The sequence below is a fragment of the Dermochelys coriacea genome, chromosome 7, assembly GCF_009764565.3.
Source record: "Dermochelys coriacea isolate rDerCor1 chromosome 7, rDerCor1.pri.v4, whole genome shotgun sequence".
Lineage (NCBI taxonomy): Eukaryota > Metazoa > Chordata > Testudines > Dermochelyidae > Dermochelys > Dermochelys coriacea.
In genome coordinates, this window is record NC_050074.1 from 93804149 (window position 1) to 93830115 (window position 25967).

General features: G+C 38.5%; 1 protein-coding gene across 2 annotated transcripts in view; it reads right to left on the reverse strand.

Annotated features, from left to right (window-relative positions):
* Positions 1–297: 297 nt before the first annotated feature.
* PLCE1 (phospholipase C epsilon 1) overlaps positions 298–25967 on the reverse strand; it is a 340325-nt gene continuing 314655 nt past the window's right edge. For both annotated transcript variants that reach the window (XM_038409060.2, XM_043518170.1), the window contains 8 exons: positions 20545–20806; positions 19659–19777; positions 16181–16309; positions 13329–13538; positions 11768–11929; positions 11332–11547; positions 6539–6741; positions 298–5568 (listed from right to left, as the gene is read on the reverse strand). In XM_038409060.2, the coding sequence (XP_038264988.1) occupies positions 6568–6741; positions 11332–11547; positions 11768–11929; positions 13329–13538; positions 16181–16309; positions 19659–19777; positions 20545–20806 (1272 nt within the window). In that variant the 3' untranslated portion in view covers positions 298–5568; positions 6539–6567. The remainder of the gene's footprint in view (positions 5569–6538; positions 6742–11331; positions 11548–11767; positions 11930–13328; positions 13539–16180; positions 16310–19658; positions 19778–20544; positions 20807–25967) is intronic.

Consider the following 25967-nt stretch of genomic DNA (forward strand, 5'->3'; position numbering starts at 1 on the left):
TTTTACAACTAACTGAATGTATATTTTAGGAAGTATTCACAGAGGATTGTGTTCTCTGATGCTTATTTTAAGACATCTGGGGACTCTGCATCCCAAGAGCAGTAACTTGAACTTTTTCTCGTCTAACTTGCCCTATCCATTAATGACTTTCTTTCAGTGAAGTCCTCTTGGTACTTACTGGTCCACTGAAGGTATTTCAGAATTGGGCATCATAATATGGTACTTTGGATGTCACTGAATGAGACATTCTGCAATATCTTCAGTGAACCAGCACTGTTAAAGAGATTCAAACTTTTATTTTTGTCTTACGAGTATTTGTCCCCGGCCTTTGGTTAGCTTAGCATAAGTTGGGTTTTTAATGCCATTTTCATGTTGGCTTTGCAGATAAATTGCATGAAATAATTTAAAAGTGAGAGTTCTAACATTCACTTTACATACAACTTTGTGTAGAACTGATTTGGTGTGTGGTATGCTAGGCAACAGAGGCTTCAGTTATGCAAAGTGGTGGTGGTTTGTATTATCGTAGCACCCGGGAATCCTAGGAATGGATCAGGACCCCATTGTGCTAGGCACTGCACAATCTTGGAACAAAAAGATGGTCCCCTGCCCTCACGGGCTTTTCTCATGTGGCTGGTAACCTGCAACGCTTAGAAAATGTTTCCTTTATTGTAGAACAGATCAGACCTTTAGGTGCTACCATAATTACTGTGAAATCTATTTTAAATATCTAATTTAATACCACCATGCTATCAAAATAGGTTAAATAGTCCTAAGAAGTAAGACATAAATGAACAAATATCTCACTTTTGAAGTAGGTACTGGTGAGTCCCTATAAATTAGTATATTTAAAAACCCATATTTTCACTACCTGAACTGTAAAAAGGACCTATAGAATGCTTTGTACAAATAGTATCCCACATAGTCTTTTGTGTCTCTTAGTAATTTATATGAGCCCCCATCTCCATTTGAATACTTCTGTTCTTAAATGACTCGGTGAGAGGATTCGGGAAAGAGATGTAATTTAAGCTTTGAAAACTTTAGAAAGTGTCCCCATTGCCAACAGTTTTGGCAGTTCAGGAAAGAAGAACTAAAGGTCCACTTCTTAAACCATTTATTTTTCCAACATATACAAATATAAGTTTACTTTTCAAGTCAGAGAGAAAGTAGTCCAGGTGGAAATTCAGTTTTAAAATACATAGTTTTTAAATTATGTAAAATTTATAAAAACTGGCACATACTGATAGAACATTGACAAAACATTTTGACACATTTTAAAGCAGCAGAATGAAGACAATTGCACAACTAATAAATTCAGTTTAATAGCCTATATATATGTGTGAGAGAAATATTTACTGGTATTGTATTTTTTGTTTGTGTTGGTTACTTCTGTCAACTGTGTAGCACTGCAGCAATTATGATATGTTTATCACAAATAGAAAACACTCCACCATCATTACATCTAATGGGCTAGCAACAACAAAGTGATTGATAATCATCTGCTGAAGCTAAATTGCATTTTGAGAGCTAGAGCAAAATCAGTAACATTCAGAAGCTGAAGACTCAGTTTTGAAGTAAAAAACCACTGACAAGTTCTCTTTTATAAAGCCAAACTGAGTTTAAAGAGAATATGATCTTAATGTTGAGATACTTCTCTGTTAAACTCTTATTCTTGATAACTTGATAATGGTCTCTAGAGGCTAATTGTTATTTTCAGGAGATGGTTGAGACATTCCCCCAACTAATATTAGTAGTAATAAAACTAAAAACAAATGTGATGTATGTTTTTAAAATGTGACATAGTACTTTTAATCTTTTAAGGTTTTTTTTTTTTTTTAAATCCTTCTTAAAACTTGACAGAACACCAGCCAATACAACAATCCAGTTCCTGAAAACTGTGTAGTGTTGTAACACAGCCAAGACCTATGGCTTCCAACGTCAATCCCATCCAAGCACCGATACCAGTATTCACTATACGTTGAAACAAATACAGATAGGCATAGGTAGGAAGGGTTTTAAAAAAAAAAATAGTTTAGTGTAGAATAAAGTGTTTTCTTTACAAAACAGGTAACAGGAAGTTGACTGACTATGGTGAGTCCTGCTATCAGTTGCAGGTTTCTGGAAGGTTTATATTATATACTGTGTTAATACATTTCCTGTGAATAGTTTGTAATAAAAATGTTTCTTTATCAAACCCAGGTCCACAGATCCATATGATGGCATTTAGCCTGAACTGCCAGGGAGGCAGAACCACTGCTGTCCATCTATCAAATCCATTAATATGTATCTGTGGACTTGTATTCTTGAAGAAAGGAAACTTTATGGGTAAGCAGGACAAATTTTCCTGTTAACCAAACAGCTTGATGTTAAATCTGTTTATGGTGTTTTAAATAAGTTAAAGCTGTTTAACACAAGAGTAATAGCTCTATATAATTTCATTTGGGGGGGATTTTTAGGCTAACGAAAATGGAAAGCTTATGTGCTTCCTCTACTTTCATCTATGACCAAAACAACATGAATTCAATTAACTAATGCAGAAAGTAATGTGGTGGTGTTGATTGATCATCAAGATCCCTATTTTTTTAAAACTTAAATAAATTGAGGTATGTTAATGAACCCCTCCTCCCCCAATTCAGTATAATCAGTTTTGGAAAATTCTATCATGCCCACCTCCATAAAATGATTTTTTTAAACTGAACATGCAAAATGCTTGGTTTTCTCATTACTACTATGCTTTTAAGTAGATTTTGTCCTGTGGCTGGTAAGTATTCATGACAATTGGGCAAGTCTAAAATAACTAGCAAAGAGAAAATGTCCTTATGGATAAACCACATCCTGCACTTACACAGTGAGTGTATGCTAATCTGTTGCTTTTTAAATGGCTACCAACCTTTGCCTGCTATAATCTAGGATGCTCTTATCTAAATTTTCTTTCAAGTCTAGTAGTAATGAGACATTGTGGCATTCCTACACAAGAGTTCTCCCTCTGCTGGATCCGTAGTAGATTTACAAAAGCTTCTCTCAAATCTGTCCTGATACTGGTGCCCAAATTTGGCAGGACCCAACCATCTTACTTTCAGTGCTACTGGAAATAGGGGGAATCCATTTATCAAATGAAGGGTAAATTTTTTATTAAATATTTTCATGTGTCTAAGTGGATTTAACAACCAATGCAGGGGATGGAGATGTATATAAAATGAAAAAGGGATCAGACCTTCATCTAAGCTCTAGCCAAAGGACAATGAAAGATATACAATAGCTATACACTATCAATGAAAATATTGCTTGAAGGGGTAATGTGCATATAAAACACTGTGTAATTTCACTTAATAATGTGCCATGCAGGCTGAATTTCCTGTATCTCTCACAGGGGGACTGGTTACTTTAGACATGGAAGGACTAGATAGAAGAGCAGCTATTTTTGTTCACCATAAACAGTCCTGAAAATTTTACCCTGAAATCTGAAGTAATTGAGAGGCCTAAGGTCCATTTTCAAAAAAGATGCAGATAGGTGACTAGTGGGATTTTCATAAGTGCCTAAGCAGCTTAGGGTCCTGTAAAGTCAGTGGCTGCTACATGGCTACTCCCTTTTCAAAATATTATGTGTAATCTGCTCTCATGTAACTCTGAAAACCACCTTTAGACAAATGACATAGCACTGCTTAAAAATATTGCGAATTTCCCAGAATTCAGAACAGGCTTCGTTGCAAGGGGTTACTATTTTTAAAATAAAGACAAGTGAATTTCAAAATAAGTGTGTAAGCTCCTGGGTATGCCTCAGTAAGGGAGTTTTGAATGTTTAAATTTTTTTCCCTAATGTTGGAATCAGCCTGAAAAGGGCACTTCCTGCACAGAAAGCAACTCTCACCTTTTTCTAACTTTTTTCTCCTGCTTTTATTTGAACACGGCATAGTTTCTGCACATTTAGAAATCAACTTAAACTTTTTAGTTTTACATTTATTTCTTGGAGTCAGCAACTATAGTGCCTTGTCTAGATTAATTTTGTGAAAATCTATATCTCTGTACTCATCCTTAGAAACAGCATCGTTTTGTGCTAGAGGGCATTTCTCAGGCTGTAGACCCTCTAGCTAATACACAGGGTATTAATTCTCTTTGCTGAGCAGACTGCTTGAATCATCTCCCTACATTTCATTCAACTTCAGATTGTTTAATGGAGAGTTACTTCTTACTGTCCTATGAATTTAGTTTAACTGATTTACTCATCTACAGCAATCCCTGCATCAGACATATGGTCTGAAGTGTAGCCAAAGCTTGTGCTGAACAGTTTAGTTACTAGACAAGGTTCTTAAGTATGGACATCAGAAGGATGGCTGACCTCAGCAGTTTGTTGTGCCCTTACTTTGTATAAGTCAGTATGAACTGCTTTTGACTTACTTACACTGAAGAAAATGATACAGCTATAACTAACTTCTTAAAAAAAATCATGATTTCAAACATATACAAAACTTTACAGCAGTGCTTCTACATAAACAAAAAGTCAAGGTTTATAGTGGAAAATAAATGGAGTAGCCTGGGTTCTTTACACGCTATGGGTATAAGCGGAAATTATTTTCTCATTTATAAAAAATATTTAGATGACTAGTATTTTCCATTCTCTAACAAACACTAATGTTGAGATTATGATTTCACAATTGAAACTTTAAGCAATTGCATGTTTCGAAGAGTTATTTTCTGAATGTTTCTTTTCAACAGAAAATTATTATTTTTCCCCTAAACCAAAAAAGATGAAGCTGCAGTTTTTAAAAAGTAAGGTATGATAAATATATTACACAGTGACACATACCTTGGAACGTGAAAATAAATAATCATTCTTACTTGAAACTCAAACCTGGAAAACTAGAATTTGAATGAAGAAAATGTTGTTCCTTGTCAAAATATCACTATCAATGAGGTGTATTTAGCTGTTTGTACTTGTGAAAGTAGATAAACCATAAATAAGTATGGTAAGCATCTTGAGTATATCACCAAAATTAAATATGTGATACCAAGAAAGTTAGTCTATGTAAATCTTTTTACAATCACCTAACAGTGTTTAACAGGAACCATTAAAGGTGCATTATTTTCATACAATACACAGAACACTCTAGTTCTAATTCTCTTCCCTTAAAGCAATTAGTTAAAATATCTTTTGTTTATTAAAAAAGACATGTTTCTGTTTACAAAGTACAATTTAAGAAGTCTGCTTAATCTTCCTCTCCAGATTTTGCAGATGTGAAGGTATTTGGGAAGAAAGGAATCTCTTTCAAATGCTGGCAAGCGTCTTTCCAAACATTAGAAACCGTAACAGATACAGCTCTGGTAAAGCTGAGTGGGTTGTCAACCAAGAAGTGTAGTCTGGATTAGGCCAATCTAGTGCTGAATAGTTTAGGCCTCAGCTGTGTCCTTCATGGAGAATGCGGAAAGATCTCTTAAATCAGGAATCTGGTTCCAGTTATCAAGTAAATTCAAGGCTATGTGGAAAAAGAGGGAATATGACAATCTATCTCCCTCTGTTTTTATCAGCCTCAGATTGGCTTTTTGCCTTTGCCATTTTAGGGCCTTTAAAATCACCTGGAAAGGGGAAGAGATGATAGCATTTAAATTCAAATATATAAATGGGTGCCTGCATACTATGAAATACATTTTTATGGAATTTTGTAAACAAAATATTATTGGCAGCCTTATTACTTGAATTCTGATGAAGTGACACAGTAGATATAAATAGTATCTTGATAATTGAGAATGAGTGGAAAAGAAAATGGAAATTTATCACATCTCCATGTGATATGGGATTATTAAGAATTGTTTGGGCAAGATTTTCTTCTTAATTAACTGACCTCTCAGTACCAGACACATTATTAACTCTAAAAGATTTTTTCTGTCATATACATAAAACCAAATGCAGAATTCAAGGCAACAGTATACTATTTGTCACTTTAGCTCAAGCAAGCTCGAAGGAATATAAAAGATTCAGAAAGGGACAATAAAATTCTTAGAAACTCTGCCATAAACAGTTTACGTATGGAGAGAGGACTAAGAGACAGATCTGTATTTATTAAATTGATTATTATTAAATGCATATAAATTAATGTTTCGTAAAGTTCAGCTGTCCCATAATACAAAATGACAGCACCTCTTAATTAAGAGTGTGTGTGTGGAAGTACCGGTTAGCACGCTGCATTACCTGTGGAACTCACTGTTACAGTGTATGATGAAGCCAAGTTGCATTCTAAGAGTCTTTTAAAAGGACTGGCCCTTGTCAGGTTACCTGATGGACCCTAGGACTTTGCAGGTGAAATAAAACTCCTATGTTCCTAGCAATTTTCACACCATTTAGTTTTGCATTTATCTTTAGGCTTTCATAGGGGGACTAGATAGGACTGCCAATGCATAGTAATGTGTATAGGTTTGTGCCAGTACAGAGTAATAACCTAAAAGCAGTGAGTTTTCTGGCTGCTTATTGTATTTCACTATGGTTTACCAAGCACACTTTTGAAAAAATTGTACCTTGAAAAATCAACAGAGAGCATACATGTCATACCTGCAGCGAACATACTGCTGGCATGGATGTTATTCCATATTGTCACTAAAGGTCAAACTGGCAGCAGATTTTTCATCTTTAGTATTGTCTGGTGAGCTCTGCAAAGGTGATGATGCAAAGCCCCGATACTGTTTACTTGACTTGGTTAATTTCTTAAGTTCACTGGCAAAAGAAATGCCTTTTCTTTTATCATCTCGTGCTGCCTGTAAAACAAACCCACAGACATCAGAAACAGTTAAACTACAAGAATGTGTCAGCTCACTGATACTTTGAGGTTTGAAATATGGTTTGGATTTCATGTGAGCAGCATTTTTTGAAATCTTCCCTGTGACAGGTTCACAAAAGCAGTGTCCTGACTGTCTCACATCAAAAATTATTTTAAAATTGCAGAACGAGAATGCTGCTAAACATGGCCTTAAGCGTTAGCAAGTCTGCTGCCTAGATACTCCTGACTGATACAGTATAGATAAGTAGATCAGTTGTATTCAGGATTTGACTGTGATCACAATGTATTTCTTATCAATGAAATGCTGAAGAAGCAACATCTCTTTTGGGGAAAAGGAACTATATTTACCCCTGCCATAGACATGCGGCCAATTGGTAGAAGCATTATGTGGTTCAACCCTGCATTTAATATGCAGTTTCTTCCTGCTACTTCACAAGTGTAAAGAGCTCCAGCCACAGCTGCTTTTCTGCTGGGTGGGAATAAAGGCAACAAAGTGACAGCAGTTCACAGGGATCTGTACAGCTATTATCTGAAATTGTACTTAGCGTGTGGTGATACAGCAGGGAAATGGGGATGCAGAGTTACAGGAATTAGAATAGGAGAACTAAGACACATGATCCTGAAAGGTTATGATTTCTAGGTATTGTAGCAGAATTTGTATGGTGTAAAGTAGGGCCAAGGCTGCCTGCCGACAGGCTTTTCTCAATGTAACTGATGGGTTTTAACAAGACCCTTTGTTTTTGGTTTTTATTTTGTTTACACTTTTCTGGGTGTTTGTTACAAAAATGTAAAAAAAAAAGTGAAAATTGGTGCAAAAAATTGACTTCACCGTTTTTTGGGTAATACAGGGTGATAGGAAGATGGGAAAAAAGCAGTGTATACAGAAAAGTAAGATTACTTCTGACCCAGCTTCCCACTCTGGAAGGAGAGAGAGCAATTCAGTAACCTTGGCCCCCAACCTCTCTTGGGGAGTGGTCAGCACTAACCTAGGTTACCAAGCCACCATCTCCCCTGGTTCAGGGTCTACGGTACTTTGTTTTAGGAGTCGAGCACCCATGTACATGTGCGTCCGTGTGTGTAATGCAATGGAGTGGAAGTTACACATTTACACTTAGAATAACTTATTATTAATAAACACATTTACCTGATGTAATGTACTGGATTTTCTTCATATAATCAGTATTTTCACATACCCGAGCTGTCCAAACTTCGGGTGAAAATAGCTTAAAAACTGATGAAATAGCTTTTATAAAACCTGGGACTTTTTCAGTTGAAAAACCAAAAATGAAGGGTTTAGGTTTTACAGTTGTAGGTGTTGTGATACTAAGCACCCCTGTATTCACACCCTACACACTACTGTAATCATCTTTGCACAAAATACGCCTTTGAGGTATCATTTGAAAATTAATAACTCATCATTAATATTCTTGTGATGTATATACATGGTGGGTATTAAGAGTTATGAATGCATGCTAGAATTATGACTCAAGTGTGCTTAAATCAAGCATGTCAGGCAGAGTTAGTTAAATAGGTCTCCCTTAGGTGTATTTGATTCTCTGTCCAGCCCAATCTTCAGACAAAGAAAATGAAGGTCCATTTTTACATATTAGGTAAACAAAGCTATTAAGCTAACAAATGAGGGGAGAAACAGAATGGAGTGTCCTTCACCACCGGACTTCATATTGCCTTCCTCACAGAAGAATACATTGCAATGATTTATTGGTCTATAAAGGTGGAGGGGGGGAGGACAGGGACTGAATCTCAAGTGATAAGCAAATTAATCAACTGATTGTATACAACAGTACTGTAAGTGTGCAGAAAACTAATGCTACACAATAATATTATTATGTATTAACACTATCTGAGGAAGTACGGATACTTTCATAATGATACTATATTTTAAAGTCTGTGGCCAAATGGGGAGAAACAGATTCCCTCCCAGACAGGAGAGAAGGCAGTTATTTATCTGTCTTCTATGCGAATTATGATTGTATGTGGAATCAAAAGAATGGAAGTTCATTTACATGCAGCAGGGTGGGAAGCCCACAAGAAGGGAAGAACAGCATGAGGTCATCCTGCTTCTTGAAACAAATTAACTGAGCTTTGGAAGATATAAGTGAAGAAAGAAGCCATTTTTAGCATCCACCACTAGACAGACACAAGGGAACAGAGCTCTAGCAAGCTGAGAAAGATGGGTTTTTCAGCCGAAGTGTGGCTGAAGTCTCCGTAAACTGAATACAGGTAAGAAACCTGCTTAGGCCAAGATCTTTCAATCTAGGAAGATAAGGAAAGCCAGCCCCTTGTGCATCTCTGGAAAGTCCTGATTGAGGAAGTCAGCCACGGCTGAGAAGAAGAAAGATTGGTGAGAGGAACCATCTTGAACAAAACCTGTATCTTGCTAGATCAAGTTTTAGATGGGTGTTTTAACTTTTATTTGCTTGCAACTCTACCTTTATTCCTTTTACTTGGCATCACTTAACCTCTGTTCTCTTAAATTTTATTTATTTATTTATTTTTTACTGTAAACGAACTTAGTGCAGTGTTTAGAGGAGTGTATTTACACAAGTTAATAATGCGGTATGCTTGGGTGTCTTGAATAAAGGAACCATATTACCTTTCTGAACTATCCAGGAATGGACTGGACATTGCAGAGCACATGGTTTTGGGGAAATTCTGGAGTGAGTGTATTGGGGGTCACCTTGCTGCTTCTTACGGCAGGTGGAAAGCAGCATGGGGCTGTAGACAAGCTGCTGGGATCAGAGCTGCTGTACTGGGTACGGCTGTCTAGCACACACAGACTTCAGGGTGTGACTTGCATGCATGTACGCTGGTTTTGAGCATCACAGCAGCAAAGTATTGTAATATGCCCAGAGTTGCAGGACGAGTAGTGACAACCCTCACTGGTATGGATTGCACCGGGAATCCACAACATTAGATCCATTAGGTGAAGTAAATTAGTGGGAAAATAGTATTTTGCTCTGTGCTGCTGTCTTTCAGTGACTGACCTGGTGTCATCTCCTGTAAGTTTTGTGCATTCTCACCTCCCAGCATGGTCAGTAAAATATTGACATGAATATTGGGAGCACTCAGGGGTATCACAACAATTTAGATCCTCCAAACCCCTGCTCAGCTGCCACCTCATCTATGGACATGTGCATAGCCACCAAAGCCTGGCCGGATTCTAAGACTAAGCATTCCTCTTCCCCCAGTCTGTCTCACCCATTACAGTAGGTGTGCTCCAAGGCCACCAGAGAGCATGCCTACCAGATCAGGGCACTTCCTTCTCTCTTAGTAGTCAATAGTCCAGTGGTTAGAGCACTCACCAGGATGTGGAAGAGGCACTTGAACCTAGGTTTACCTCCAAGATGAGTGCCCTAACCCCTGGGGTATTCTGGGCTTGGTCTCTTGATGAAGCTGTTCCACTTCGTATAAAATATTTAAATATTCATTGGGCTCAAGGGTGAAAATTGACTTTATAGCCCAATGATTTGGGCGGTCTCCTAGGAGACCCAGGTTCCAATCCATGTATAAAATATTCATTGGAGCAAAGTGGAACAGCTTTAACAGGAAAAACAAACTCTCATCCAGAATACCCTACAGTTCAGTAGTTAGGGAACTCACCTCAGAGGGAGAGACCCGAGTTCACAGGCAGAGTGGGGATTTGAACTGTCTCTAACTGTTGGGCATAAGGATGTGGTCTCAAAATTTGTGTGAGAAAGGGTTGACCTGGTTTAGGTATTTCACTCCAGGACAAGGTTCATGGCCTGTGAATTGAGAACTGGGGGCCTCCCTTCCAGCCCAGAGTTAGGTACTTAAGGCCCTTTGAGGGGCAGGAATTAGGCCATGCCTCTCTTGGCATTTCCTACTGGCTAGATTGTTGGCTTCCTGCTCTGTTTTCTGGCTTTGTGAATTCCATTCTTTTGGTGCATATCTCTCCCTGTGCATTGTATAGCGAGTCAGGGCTGAGGATTCCACTAGATGGCAGGGCTCCTAAAGACAAGACACGACATCGCTGAGCCTAAGCTTTTGTGGATATAGCCCTCAGCCTCTAGCAGGATCAGATCTGAAGTTAGCTCACCAGTAGTAAGAAGTAGTAATAGTATATGCACAAAAGAGTGTAGTTCCACTTGGCTATGAAAGCATGGCTCATCGGGAATTTACTGTTATGTTGCAAGGACGCATAATGCTACATCCAACCTAAAATGTTCCTCTGACTCTCGCAGTGCATCCATTCTCACCCACCTTGTCTCTAGTTCATGAACCAGATAGCCATTGATGGACCTATCAGCCAGGATGGACAGGGATGGTGTCCCTAGCCTCTGTGTGCTGGGAATGAGCAATGGGATGGATAGATAGCTTGATGATTACCTGTTCTGTTCATTCCCTCTGGGGCACCTGGCACAGGCCACTGTCGGAAGACAGGATACTAGGATAGACGGACCTTTGGTCTGACCCAGTATGGCCATTCTTACATATCTTCTTGTCAAGGAATATGTTTTCATTGCCATTCCAAATATTTGATCACACTCCATTTTTAAAACTAACAAAAGAGTTTTCAGTCACTTACCTGAACCTGTTCTTTAAGTTTAAGGATAAACTTCCCTGCTCCCTTCCACTTGCTCTGAGCCTGAAACACACACTCTTGATCAGACAGAATCCTCTGCGATGGCTTAGATGTTGACTTTTTGTTTGTCAGCTCTTTTGTCACCTCCTCCAAGAGGACATAGTCATTTGGGTTGGGATTACTCAGAATGCTGTAGGAATACTTGGCTTTACAAAGAGTCTGTTCAAAAAAAAAGGGGGGGGCAAATTAAAAACATAATACCCCTCCGTGTTTACTGAGTAGATGCTCAGTCCAAATTGGCAAAAGCAAAGGACTTCTTTGCTGAGGATCTGTCCCATTAACTGAGAACAAAACTCAGTTAACATTTCTTGTACGAACCCACCTCTAACAAATGAATAGGGAACTTACTGAGTGGAAACAGGAAAGAAAGGCTTTCTACCTGTTGTATGACATCCTGTGCTGTGCTAAAGCGGGGAGCTTTGATGACAGTGCGAGGCTGCTCTGGGGAAACATCATGCACTTGAACAAAGAAAGTATCGTCTTCAGAGCTAACATTTGCATCTTCTTTCTCTTCTTGAAAAATGTTTCTCCCGTTCAAATTCTGCAGAAAAAGGTAAAGAGAAAACAAAACCAGAAAATTAGTTAAGAAAAGTGACTTAAAGGTTTGATTTTTAAAAGGATCTTACGTCACCTAATGGGAATATTAATGCACTTCCACTGCCTAGAACAGACTGCCACCTCTGGATTTGTGCCGAATTGTAAAGGTGTTTTGATGGTGACTAGTATCCCATGAAGACTAAAACAAAACCTTGACACTAGTTTTAAGTTATGATTTAAGATGGATTTTGACCTATGTTTTCCGCAGTGAAGGGCTCATGCATTAATTCAGTATACCTAGCTGCTCACACAAAACTCAAAATAATGTTTTCAACTGAAAAGGCACACAATTGTTCCCCCAAGCAAATGCACACCTGGTAACCTTTTGCTTTGTGGAGGATGAAGTAAATGCATCAAAATAAGATTGGATTGGAGGCTAGGAAAAAAGACGTGCAATAAAAATTGTATGAAACCAAGCTGCAACAGAAGAACTGTACAAACAGTAAAGGGGTAAAAATACTTCTCTGCAAATTTATCAAATAAAATTTGCACTGTCAGAACTTTTCATTCTCAAACATCCCAAGAGCTTTTCCACTTAAAAAAAAAAAACAAAAAAAAACTTACATTAATTTTGTGTGTGATTGTATTTTAAATAAGTGCCACTGAGTGCTGAACTTACCAACAGGAGTTTCAGGTGTCAGTACTCCTGAAAACCAGGTCATTTCATTAGGTGCCTTTCTACTTCTGACTCCTCTCCCTGCACCCTAATCCCTGTATTTGAGGGCATCTCATGGATGTCCTGACTGACAGCAGCTAAAACTGACATCTCTTCCCTCTAGAACCCCGCCTCCTCCCCCATTTTGTCACTGACAACAACTTCCCCATCCTCTCAGTTGCTGAGGTTCTTTATCTAAAGGTAATTATCAATAAGAAAAAGCCTTGCTCTCTGCATAGAATACTTTCTAATAATTGCAATCTAGTGTTCTGACAGCTACAACCCTCATCTACCTTACTCTTTTCATTCCTTATATTTGCCATCCCTTCATATCTAATCACTATTAAAAATCTAAACTCCTTGGGGGCAGGGAGTGTATTTTTTTTGGTACAGTGCCTCGTACAATAATGGCCTGATTCTGATTTATACAAATACTAAATAATAACAATGATGTATTGCATTTCAGAGATCAACAGGGCTGTGTGAAAGTATATCCTGTCTTTGCACAAGTATACTAAACGATAGGTACATAAAACTTGACAGTGCTCGGCTGTCCTCTGTTAATGCTATGTGTATCAATAAGATTAACTTCCAGTTAGCAAACCAAATGTGATGCTCTTATTGTCCCTCTTGTGATCATTATTTTTAGCTATGTGTGTAAATGACAGTTTTTCCAGAACAGACTTACTTCCTCTTGGGTTTTAAAGATAATCCTTCCAACATATCCTTCTTCTGGGAACCAGCTGTTCAAAAGCTGTACTAGCCCCTCCTCAGGGCCAATCACCCTCTGGAATGGTGGTTTCCTGCATTCAGTCTTTTCTTTAGATATAAAACATTTTTCCTCCATCAGAAAATAATCGGGAGCACGTGATTCAGTGCTTTTTGTGGTAGCCAAAATCTGAGACAGAACCACAACGCATACACAACTATTAGAATGCTATACATAAACAGTACGTGTTTAGTAGCTATGAATGAATGTGTATACCAAAAGCTTCTATGATCAATTATTTAATTCTGGTGGTGTAGACAAATATTTCTGATCTGCTACTCATAACTAATATACAGTTCTCTTTAGATTACCCAAACAGTTCCAACTATTCCAGACAAGGCAATACTATTTGAATTTATGCCTGTCCAGTTTGGCTGGTCAATTTATTCATAATCCCAGGACAGTACAGTATTTTCCCATTGCTGAAATGTTGAGTTAATCAGTTTCAGGTTTTTCTACTCATGAACTAAGCCCTTTAACATTTACTCTGTATTTCTAGAATATACAAAAAATTAAACAGAAAAGTGTCATACAAGGGCAACCAGTCTAACCCACTGTTCAAAAAGCTCTCTCATCTTTGTTTGCCCAAACATTAAAATAGTGATAGGTAATATGGTGTCCAAACAGATCTACAGCACCAGAGAAAAACCTTTGTCATTATCCAGCTTTAACTTCATGTTCAGCTGTTGCTCAGAAGTGATTAGTATTTTCTCAAACTGGTCCAATCACATTTAATAGCCTACAGTACCCCGACAGAAAATGCTGTGAGGAAGGGATCTGAAGGGTAGATTGGACATTCTCATTAAATTGTTTCTGGATAGATCAGAAACACCTCAAGAACTTTCTGCTCCTGGCTGGATCCTGGAAATATTGTGGAAAAACGTTACATGTAACCAAAACTTTTCAAACCATGGCTCAGTCTGAATTTTGCACAAAGCTTCAGATTATTCCTCATTTTAGCTGATTCCTAACGACAATGATCATCATAGAATTGCAGAAAAATTGGTCGTATGTTGAAAACAGCATTCAGTTGGTACATAATTGCACAGGTATTGTGGCAGTTTCAGGACACTGTACTTTCTTCCCTTAGACTGGGATTTGAGTCATTCTGCCATGTCCTAACACTGCAATGTCATCACCCTTGACGTGGGTCACCCTTGCTTCATTTTAATATTGTGACATTCTTTCACACAGAGGATCATTACAACTTCTTAGTAAAAAACAGCTACCTAGCGTATTGTAACTGTAGTTCTTTGAGATGTGTGGTCTCTATATATTCCACTACTGGTGCCCATGTGCCCAATGCACTTTTTCCAGTTTTAATATATCTTTTTTGAGATGGGACCACCAGAACTGCACGTAGTATTCAAGATGTGGGCGTACCATGGATTTATATAGTGGCATTATGATATTTTCTGTCTTATTATCTATCACTTTCCCAACAGTCTGTTAGCTTTTTTTTGACTGCCATTGCACACTGAGCGGGTGTTTTCAAAGAATTATCCCCAATGACTCCAAGATCTCTTTCTTGAGTGGTAATAGTTAATTTAGTTTAGCATGATTTAGTTTTAGTGTGTAAAAAGATGCATGCATTTAAGCTACCTATGTGCTTCCCAATTCTGGGGCTTTGCATCTCCCCCCCCCCAAAAAAGAGTTCCTTGTTAAATTAGAGGTTTCAGGGCTGGCTCCAATCTATGCTGGAGAATGCACTACAGTGGCCGTACCCAATCACAGGATTCCTCTACAGTGACCAGGTAAACCAGCTTTAGGCAGCTTTGTGCAACAACAAGCCACAGGAACAAGGGCATTTGTCTTTTAAATAGTTCACAAACTATATGCTAAGATCAAGTCAAGGTGATCTGAAAAAGCTTATATTCAATTCCTAAAATTCTGGTTATTTTACAGTTTTTTATTAATAAAAAAATTTAAATTTCCAAAGACCCCAAATTACATATATGACTTCTATAAAGCCAAATTAATCAGTAAATTTAAGTAGGTACCAAATAATATAGCAAGACCACCTCAAATAGTGGGTAAAACGTCACTTTATTTAATAACTACAGGTGATCCTGACCTCAATTTTGCATTTCAAAGACAGAATCTCCAACAGCAAACTACACTCTACACCAGGCTGCAAGTTTGGTTCAGCACCGATTCAAGAAGAACATCAACTACAGAATCACCAGTCACCAAAGAACCCTGTTTTCCTTCCAAGTACTCTTTGTTTAACTCACAGCCCAAGGTAGTATAGCAATGAGGAATTCTTATAATGGACTTCACAATGGTCATTAAAACCACTCGAGGAGCTGTGACACTGAATATATACAAAACCAAAAAGAAAGATAGGATATAATTTATCATTAAATAATTAACCATATGCAGCTCCTTCTTGTAATAAAATGTAGACTCTTGTAATTTTAGCTAATTATTTTTTGTCATATTGATTAATTCAAACTGCAGGACTGCAAAAAGAAAACTAAATTTTAAATATATTTTTGTTACTGAATTGCATTTCATAGATTAAAAATCATTACCTAATGGTCAAGATTTGGAAAATTTCACTGATATCTTAGCTGTTCAATTAATTCCTTAGCAAACAGATATACAAAATAATCTCTTACTCTTTAAAGTGATAAAAATAGATTTGTTAATGCCTCCGTTTTATTAAATGTAATGATTCCAAATAAAAGTAGGAAGGTCAGATACTGACCAGCAAGTAGCTGGTTACTATGGATTCTTGTGACCTTTTCAGGACAAGTGGACATACTTACTCGATGAAGAAGCTGTGCTGCTGTAGTCCCTTCACTTATAGTAAAAACAGTAAAGGGTTCAGGACCTGGAATTCCATGTATTGTGATTTTGTACAACTTTGAAGTTCTCTTCTCTTCTGTGCTAAACAACTGTTCAAAAGACAGTTAATTTTTTTTTCAGATATATAGACATACTATTTATAGGTCTCACAGAAAATGCACAGACAATTTATAAGTACCTGCATGCTCTTCAGTCTAGCAGACAAAGGCATAACAAGATCTCATGATTGGAAGTTAAAGTTGGAAAAATTCAAACTGGAAATTAGGCACAAATGTTTAACAGTGAGGGTAATTAACTATTGGAACACCTTACCCAAGGGTCTGCTCGATTCTCCATTACTGGATGTCTGTTAACCACAAGTTATTAGGCTCAATGCAGTAATTACTGGGTGAAGTTTTATGGTTTATGAATAAGGTCAGACAAGTTGATTACAATGGCCCCTTCTAGCCTTAAAATCCATGAGTATGTATATAAAACATACTTCCTCTGGGTGAGTTATTAATTAGCCTTTGTTCTGCTGATGCCTCTTGCACATGGGATTGCCAGGAGCTATGTTTTGTTTGACATATTATATACATTAGGCATCAGCAATGGGTTTAATCATGCATTTTCAAATAAATAAAAAAATAAGTAGTCTAGCACTCTGAGCTGCTTTATACAGATTATCCCCCTGATGAGGCCCCCTTTTCCTATCAGAGTTCTATCACCTTCCCATTTTTTCACCCACCTTGTCTCTCTAATATTCTGGGACCAACACAGCTATAACACTGCAAATAGCCATCTCGTGTCAGAGACAGAAGCAATTGTCTGTGACTTACATAACTTTTGGTCTCAACTGAACTGCTAATGATACATTTATAAGGAAACAGACACTGGACAGACAACTTTGCTCCCAAGAATCTAGCTCAGTGATACTCAGACTGAGGTCCCAGAGCCACAAGTGGCTCTTTAATGTGTCTGCTGCAGCTCTTTTCAGCACATGATATTAAAACACGGTGTGATTTCATTATTAACCAATCTAAGTTATTAACCAAGCAGGATGCTTTTACCATGTTATTAACCGATTAAGTTATTAACTTATTTGCTCTGATAATTATATATCTATATCTATATCTATCTATCTATATTATAAAACAAAATATTTCCCCTGTCCTACTGTTTAACTATGAATAATACTATAGTAATAATACTATAGCCACACTACTGTGGCTCTTTTGAGTAATGTTGCTCGCTAATTTGGCTCCTGAACCACTGAAGTCTGAGTATCACTGATATAGCTGATTAAACTTTTTTGCATTTAACTGTATATAGCCTTAAAATTATTGACAGTTAAAGATATAACATAAGGAGAAATCTATAGATATGCCCCAAAGGCCAGAATTTCAAATGTATTTAGGAACCTAAAAATGCAGAAAGGCACCAACTGTGTTTTTCAGAATCACCGTGGCACAGCTAACTGCCCCTTTAGGTGGCAAGGTCCAACATTTGGGTGCCAGGAGGTCTCCAAACCCCTTGTTCAACTGCCACTTAACCCTGTAGGTGTCTGAGTTTCTGCTGGTGACGTTTCCTAGGACTCTTAAGTTCCCATTACTGAACAGGCACAAAACTGCCTAAATCCTGACTAGAGCTCAATGAATAATCGATATCTAATTTTAAATCAAAACGGAATTTTTCTGGTTTTCTCACCAAAATAAAACAAATAATTTCAGATTTAAAAATACCCCAAAACAAAAAAACTCCCAAATTCAAACTAATTGGGAGGGAGGGGGAACGGCTCATTTTGTTTTCAGCGTGTTTTTAATTTTTCTGGTTTTTTATTTTGTTTTGGGGTGTTTGCTATGTTTGTTTGTTTGCTGTGTTTTAATAAATATAGCTAAATTTCTACCTAAAACTGTATTTCAAAAGAATCAAACCAAATCATTTTGACTGTTTAAAAGAAAATCAATTTCTGGACCAACATTTTTTGCTGAATTCTACCTGAATTTCTGAGGCCCAAAACTCCATTATTTTTTTTGCCAATTTACTATTTGACAAAAAAATTCCACCCAGCTCTCGCCCAGATGCTGTTTTGCTGCTCAGAGATGTAGCTCATCAAACTAGCCATTCCCCAGGGGACTCTGATCCAGCAGGTTGTCTTGGAGTATGCCTACCAGACTGGGCCTCATACAAAGGCAGTTTGGGATAACGAGTTCAGGAGTTTTGGGGCTGGCTGGCATGTGTGTGTCCTCCAGCATACTCAATAGCTAGGGCACTGACCATGGCTGTGGAAGATGTTTTTTCAAATCCCCACTCTGTTTGATTTAGAGCAGGGACCTGAGCCCAGGTCTCCGACATCCCAAGTGAGTGCCCAAACCACCAGGTGGGTCACTTTCCATCTCTCCTGTTGAAACTACTCCATTTTGTATAAACAATTAAATATTCACTGGGATAGAAAGAGAGTTAGAAATTGACCCTATAGCCTAGTGGTTACCTGGTATATGGGAGACAAGTTCAAGTCCCTGCTCCAAATCAGACAGAGCAGGGTTTTGAAAAGAGGCCTCCCATGTCCCAGGTGAGTGCCCTGACCACTCACCTGTTGCCTATCATGGGCTGGAAAGTCTCTCTCCCCTTTTGTTTTTTGTGAGAAAGGCCCTTCAGCCCTAAGTCTGGGAGAAGCTGAGAGAGGCTGAGAGCAGACAGGCACTTCCTTCAAGCCTGGAGTTCGGCACCTAACTACCTATGAGGGGCTGGGCTCAAGCCACACCGTCTCCACAGCATTTCCTAATGACTGGCTTAGGTGGCTCCTCGCTCAGCTTGCTGGCTTCTGTGAATCCCATTGTAGGCAGCTAACTCTATGGATTGTATATGGCACTTAACTTGGGACTGAGGATTTCACTGGGTGGTAGGGTGCCTAGAAATTAAACATTGCAACATTCAAGGCTTGTCTACATAAAATGTAGTTCATGGCAGGCTGGAGCGTGAATCTACCCTGCTGACACGCATGACCAGTTTATTAATGTGATCTAGATCAAAGCTCATTAACTAACCTTTAAAGCATGTCCGCAGGATCCACAGGGACAGTTAGGTCATGGCAGGCTAGTGCAGGGTAGATTCACACTCCAGCTTGCCGAGAACTAAATATTTGTGTAGACAAGCCCCAAGTGTTTAAAAAAATGGTACTAAGTGTCTATGTATTGTGATATGCAGTGTTGTAGCTGGTTGGTCCCAGGATCTGAGAGAAATAAGATGGGTGAGATAATATCTTTTATATGGACAACCTTCTGTTGATGGAAGTGTCAGAGAGAAGTTGTGTAGCTCAAAAGCTTGTCTCCACCAACAGAAGGTGGTCCAATAAAAGATATTATCCAATAGAAGTATATCTCCGATGTACTGTAACAGTTTATTAGTCATTTGGAACACATGAACAAACATATTTGCTATTCACATAAAATAAATTACCAAAGAGGTAGGCACAACATTCCCAGAGGGATTTTCTTCCATCCTCCGACTGTTTATGAATAAACTTGAGATTTCTAAGGCTTCATTGTGTAGGTTTCGTAGCTGGAGATGTCTATACCCTAAAACAATATGTCATTGGGGCAGAGAAAGCTTGTCAAGCATATTATGTTAAAGTGGAATACATGATTTATAAAGTTGAAAACTTGAGCATCTAAGATTTTGCTTTGCCTGAACTATTAAAGCACTGTAATGATTTGAATTAAAATTCCTGTCTGCGCAACAACACGGGAATGATCCTATGAGGTGCTGAGTACCTCAGGAGACTGAATACTCTTAAATTCCATTGAAGTCATTCCTTCTTTTGTGTACAAAATACATTCATTCATGAAAGCAACAAAATAAATTACAAGTATTAAACAGCACAGAAATATTTATTTTTATCCTCGACAATGAACGTAATGGACCAGATCATCCAGAAGGATGAGACTACTCTGTATTACCACAGTGGCACAAGATAACCCTGAGACCAACTTGACCACCCCTCTTGAGGATTTCCTGGTGTAGAGGAAATCCTAAGTGACAGTAACTGTAGCACCCCTAAACTTTGCCCCCCACCTTTCCCAGCCATTGGTGCACTGTGCAGAGCCATGGAAAAGGGGGCATGGATGGGACATCTTTCTGCCCTAGTAATCACAAGTTCCTGCAATGGCCTCTGGGGGCAAAGGGTAGCCAGCACAGCATAAATTGAGTGCTGAAAATGCTCTAATTGACATTTGAGACAGATGGCCCCAGAACTAAATACTTCCCACCAAGTGATACAGAGCACTCTCAGTCATAATTCAGGATCTAGGCACTGTGTACAAAGTTAGTGCAAATTGTATTTTACCTCTTTTTAGAGCCTTTAGTGGAATGATTCTTTGAGCAGTTACAGCTGAGCTGTTGTTTTCAACAACTGCAAATCTAAGAAAGACCAGATCCTCAAAGTGAACCCGGTAGAGAAACTGTTCATTCCACATGGGGTTGAGAGTATTGCGATGAATGGGTTTTGTGCGAAAATGGCAGCTATCCAGAGACATCCCAAGTACATCAACTTCAATGCATGGACTTCCCGTGCTGTTGCTAGGACAAACATTTTGTCCAGACACAATCTGAAACAGAGGAGAACACAAAGTAACCAATTAGTGGGTTGGGTTTTTTATGTTGCATTTTCAAGTTAAATAAAATTTATCATACTCCAAAGAACAATTTGTTAACATGTTGATCTAATTACAACCCTGCTTCAGTATCCTGAATTGCCAAGATAGTAATTTCAGAAACAGAGCAGCTTAAAACAAATACAATTGCTAGTGTATCTTTCCTTTGAAAAATAGAACATAGATCATGAATGTAACAATTCAAAGTATTTGAAGGTTAATCAAAAAATATGTACTTGTACTTGGATTCTAGATAATAACGGTCAAATTTTCCTTTCAGTTATCACAGTAACTCCACTGACTTCAATGGAGTTACTCTGATAAATGAGAGAATTTGACCCTAAATGCTCAGAATTAGGATACATTTGATTTCTGTTAATCTCATATAAATGTTCTCAAATATCTCCACAAAGGGACTAATTTCAAAACATCCAAATTTCTGACAGAACATCCTTTAAATAATATGTCCTCATTATATTATATTATTTTTAAAAAGATTTAGGGGTTTTTCACTGCACCCCTACTGATGTTTTAAAAGTCTTTCCAGTAAGGGAGAAATGAAGCCCTAAAAATACCTAAGCATATGTGTAACTTTATTCAAGTGAGTAGTCCCAGCGTAATGTTTGCAGGATCAGGGCCTCACTAACTGACACTACGGTGGTGTCACAGAGTAGCTGGGCCCTGTGAATAAACGAGGCACAGCTCTGCTGTGTCAGAGCAGGTAGGCTGAAGTGAACCAATTAAAAGGAGACAGGCTACACATGGGGCTATAAAGGCCTGTGACAGGTCAGGAAAATGGGTGAGTTATTGGAACAAAAGAATGGCCATAGTGGGTCAGACCAATGGTCCATTTTGCCCAGTATCCTGTCTTCTGACAGTGACTGGCACCAGATATTTCAGAGGGAAAGAACAGAACAGGGCAATTCTTGAGTGATCCATCCCCTGATGTCCAGTCCAGCTTCTGGCAGTCAGATGTTTAGGGACACTCAGAGCATGCGGTTGTGTCCCTGACTATTTTGGCTAACAACCATTGATGGACTTGTCCACCACAAACTTATTTAATTTTTGAGTCCAGTTATAGTTTTGGCCTTCTCAACATCCCCTGGCAATGAGTTCCACAGGTTGACTGGATGTAGTGTGAAGAAGTACTTCCCTTAGTTTGTTCTAAACCTGCTGTCTATTAATTTCATTGGATGATCCCTGATTCTTGTGTTATATAAGGGGATAAAACACTTCATTATTCACCTTCTCCACACCATTCATGATTTTACAAGCCTCTATCACATCATCCCTTAGTCATTTCTTTTCTCAGCTGAGCTGTCTCACTCTTTTTAATCTCTCCTCATATGGAAGCTGTTACATATCCCAAATAATTTTTGTTGCCTTTCTCTACTTTTTCTAATTTTAATTAGGGCTGTCGATTAATTGCAGTTAACTGCTGCGATTAACTCAAAAAAATTAATCGTGATTAATCGCAGTTTTAAATCGCACTGTTAAACAATAGAATACCAGTTGAAATTTATTTAATATTTTGGATGTTTTTCTACATTTTCATATATATTGTATTGTGTGTTGTAATTGAAATAAAAGTGTATATTATTTTTATTACAAATATTTGCACTGTAAAAATGATAAACAAAAGAAATAGTGTTTTTCAATTCACCTCATAGAAGTACTCTAGTGCAATCTCTATCATGAAAATGAAACCTACAAATGTAGATTTTTTTTGTTATGTAATGCACTCACAAACAAAAACTTCAGAGCCTACAAGTCCACTCAGTTCTATTTCTTGTTCAGCCAATTGCTAAGACAAACAAGTTTGTTTACATTAAAGGAGATAATGCTGCCCTCTTCTTATTTGCAATGTCATCAGAAAGTGATAACAGGCATTTGCATGGGACTTTTGTATCTGGCATTGCAAGGTATTTATGTGCCAGATATGCTAAACATTCATATGTCCCTTCATGCTTCAGCCACCATTCCAGGACATGTTTCCATGCTGACGCTCGTTAAAAAAAGAATGCGTTAATTAAATTTGTGACTGAACTTCTTGGGGGAGAAGTGTATGTCCTCTGCTCTGTTTTACCTGCATTCTGCCATATATTTCATTTTATAGCAGTCTTGGATGATGACCTAGCATATGTTGTTCATTTTAAGAACACTTTCACTGCAGATTTCACAAAACGCAAAGGAAGTACCAATGTGAGATTTCTAAAGATAGCTACAGCACTTGACCCAAGGTTTAAGAAACTGAAGTGTCGTCCAAAATCTGAGAGGAACAGGGTGTGGAGCATGCTTTTAGAAGTCTTAAAAGAGCAACACTCTTATGAGGAAACTACAGAACCTGAATCACAAAAAAGAAAACCAATCTTCTGCTGGTGGCATCTGACTCAGCTAATGAAAATGAGCATGCATCAGTCTGCACTGTTTTGGATTGTTATCAAGCAGAACCCGTCATCAGCATGGACGCATGTCCCCTTGAATGGTGGTTGAAGCATGAAGGGACATGTGAATCTTTAGAGCATTTGGCACATAAATATCTTGTGATGCTGGCTACAACAGTGCCAGGAGAATGCCTGTTCTCACTTTCAGGTGACATTGTGAACAAGAAGTGGGCAGCATTATCTCCTGTAAATGTGAACAAACTTGTTTGTCTGAGCGATTGGCTGAACAAGAAGTAGAACTGATTGGACTTGCAGGCTCTAAAATTTTACATTGTTTTATTTTTGAATGCAGTTTTTTTGTACATAATTCTACATTTGTAAGTTCAACTTTCATGATAAAGAGATTGCACTACAGTATTTGTAGTAGGTGAACTGAAAAATACTGTTTTTTGTTTTTTTTACAGTGCAAATATTGTAATCAAAAATAAATATAAAGAGAACACTGTACACTTTGTATTCTGTGTTGTAATTGAAAACAATACATTTGAAAATGTAGAAAACATCCAAAAATAATTAAATACATGGTATTCTATTCTTAACACTGCAATTAATTGCATGCTTCATTTTTTTAATCACTTGACAGCTTTAATTTTAATATATCTTTTTTGAGATGGAGCCACCAGAACTGCATGCAGTATTCAAGGTGTGGGCATGCCATGGGTTTATATAGTGTCATTATGATATTTTCTTGTCTTATTATCTATCCCTTTCCTAATGGTTTCTAACATTGTTAGCTTTTTTGACTGCCACTGCACATTGAGCAGATGTCAGACGACTATCCACGATGACCCCAAGATCTGTTTCTTGAATGGTATCAGCCAATTTAGACCCCATCATTTTGTATATATAGTTGGGATAATGTTTTTGAAAGTATGTTATTTTGCACTTATCAACACTGAATTTAATCTGCTATTTTGTTGCCCAGTTGCCTGTGCCTGGAAGGAGTAGTGCCAACTCCTGTGTTGGGTCCCTGGAGCAAGGGGCCAGGTGTCCAGGCAGATCAACAGAGGGCTAGATGTGGGGAGCAGAGAGGGGGAGACATGGAAAATTACAATAAAGTCATAGAAGCAACATGAAAGAAATCAGTAGGGGAATCTGCTCAACATCTTACATGTCTATACACAAATGCAAGGACTATGGGGAATAAACAGGAAGAACTAGAAGTATTAGTATATAAGCTAAATTCTGACTTAATTGCCCTGGTGGGATAAGTCTCATGACTTCAATATTGGTATAGATGGATATCACTTGTTCAGGAAAGGCAGACAGGATAAAAAGGGAGGAGGTGTTGCAATATACATAAAAAAAATATCCACTTGTTCTGAGGTCCAGAAGGAGGTGAGAAATAAACCATTTGAAAATGTATGGGTCAAGATAAAAGGGGAAAAATAGGGGAGATGTCATGGTAAGGTCTACTAGAGACCACTAATTCAGGAACAGGAGGTTGTAATTGGGCATGCACCCACACTGGCCTAGCAAGAGCTGGGTGGGGCCAGATAGGTCCAAGCTACTAATTAGGCAGCAAGGCAGGGAGCTAATGGAGGAGGAATGGGCTCATCTTGGCATGAACAGGATAGGACCTTTAGAAAGGCAGGTAGCTGGCCAGAGAGGAGGGCCGTGGCTAGGAAAAGGCAGTGACTCCTGGAAAGGGGGACGAGAGTATTTGAGGCTGGAGGAAGGCGGGCTGCACCCACTCCCTCAGAGGATGGAGTGGAGAAGCTGGCAAATCCAAGGCGAAGGGAGCCAGTTAGGTAGGAAAAAGCCCAGGGAAACAGCAGCAAGGTCAAAGGCAGTACAGGCCCAGGCTGCATATTATAGGGCCCTGAGCTGGAACCCAAGTGTAGAGGGTAGGCCTGGGTTCCCTTACTAGCTACAGGGTAGTTGTTCAGGGTTTAAGAGATGCCCGCCAGACAGCTGGTCCAGAAAAACTGTGATTTCCTTGGAAGGGGAGGGACTTAGTGACCTGGTCGGAGGGCCAACCCACAGACCGGAAGCGGCAGCACTGAGAGTGAGAGAGGCTGCATACAGAGAGAAGATGACAGGTGGAGAGACTGCTGAGGAGGGCACAGCATGAGACAGAGCTAATCCCCAGAGCGACCAGCAGGAGGTGCCACGAGTGGAGAGGAAACCCTGTCACAGAGGTGAATGAGGCATTTCTGGAACAAACAGACATATCCAAAACACAAGACCAAAGTAGTAATGTGGGGCTAACTACCCAGACATCTGTTGGAAAAGTAATATGTCAAAACACAAAATTTCCAATAAGTTTTTGGAATGTATTGGGACAACTTTTTGTTTCAGAAAATGGAGGCAGTAACCAGGAGGACAGCCATTTTGGACTTGATTCTAACCAATAGGGGAGAAACTGGTTGAGAATCTGAAGGCTGAAGGCAATTTGGATCATGAAATAGTAAATTTTGTAATTCTAAGGAAAGGAAGTAGTGAAAGCAGCAGAACAAAGACAATGAACTTCAAAAAAGCAGACTGAAACTCAGAGAACTGGTAGGTAAGGACCCTGAGATCATCTAAGGCAGCGGTTCTCAAACTTTTTCTTTCTAAGCACCCCCCTCCTCCCCAAAATGCTATAAAAACTGCACAGTCCAGCTGTGCCACAACTGTTTTTCTGCATATAAAACCCAGGGCCAGTGTTAAGGGGTAGCAAGCAGGGCAAG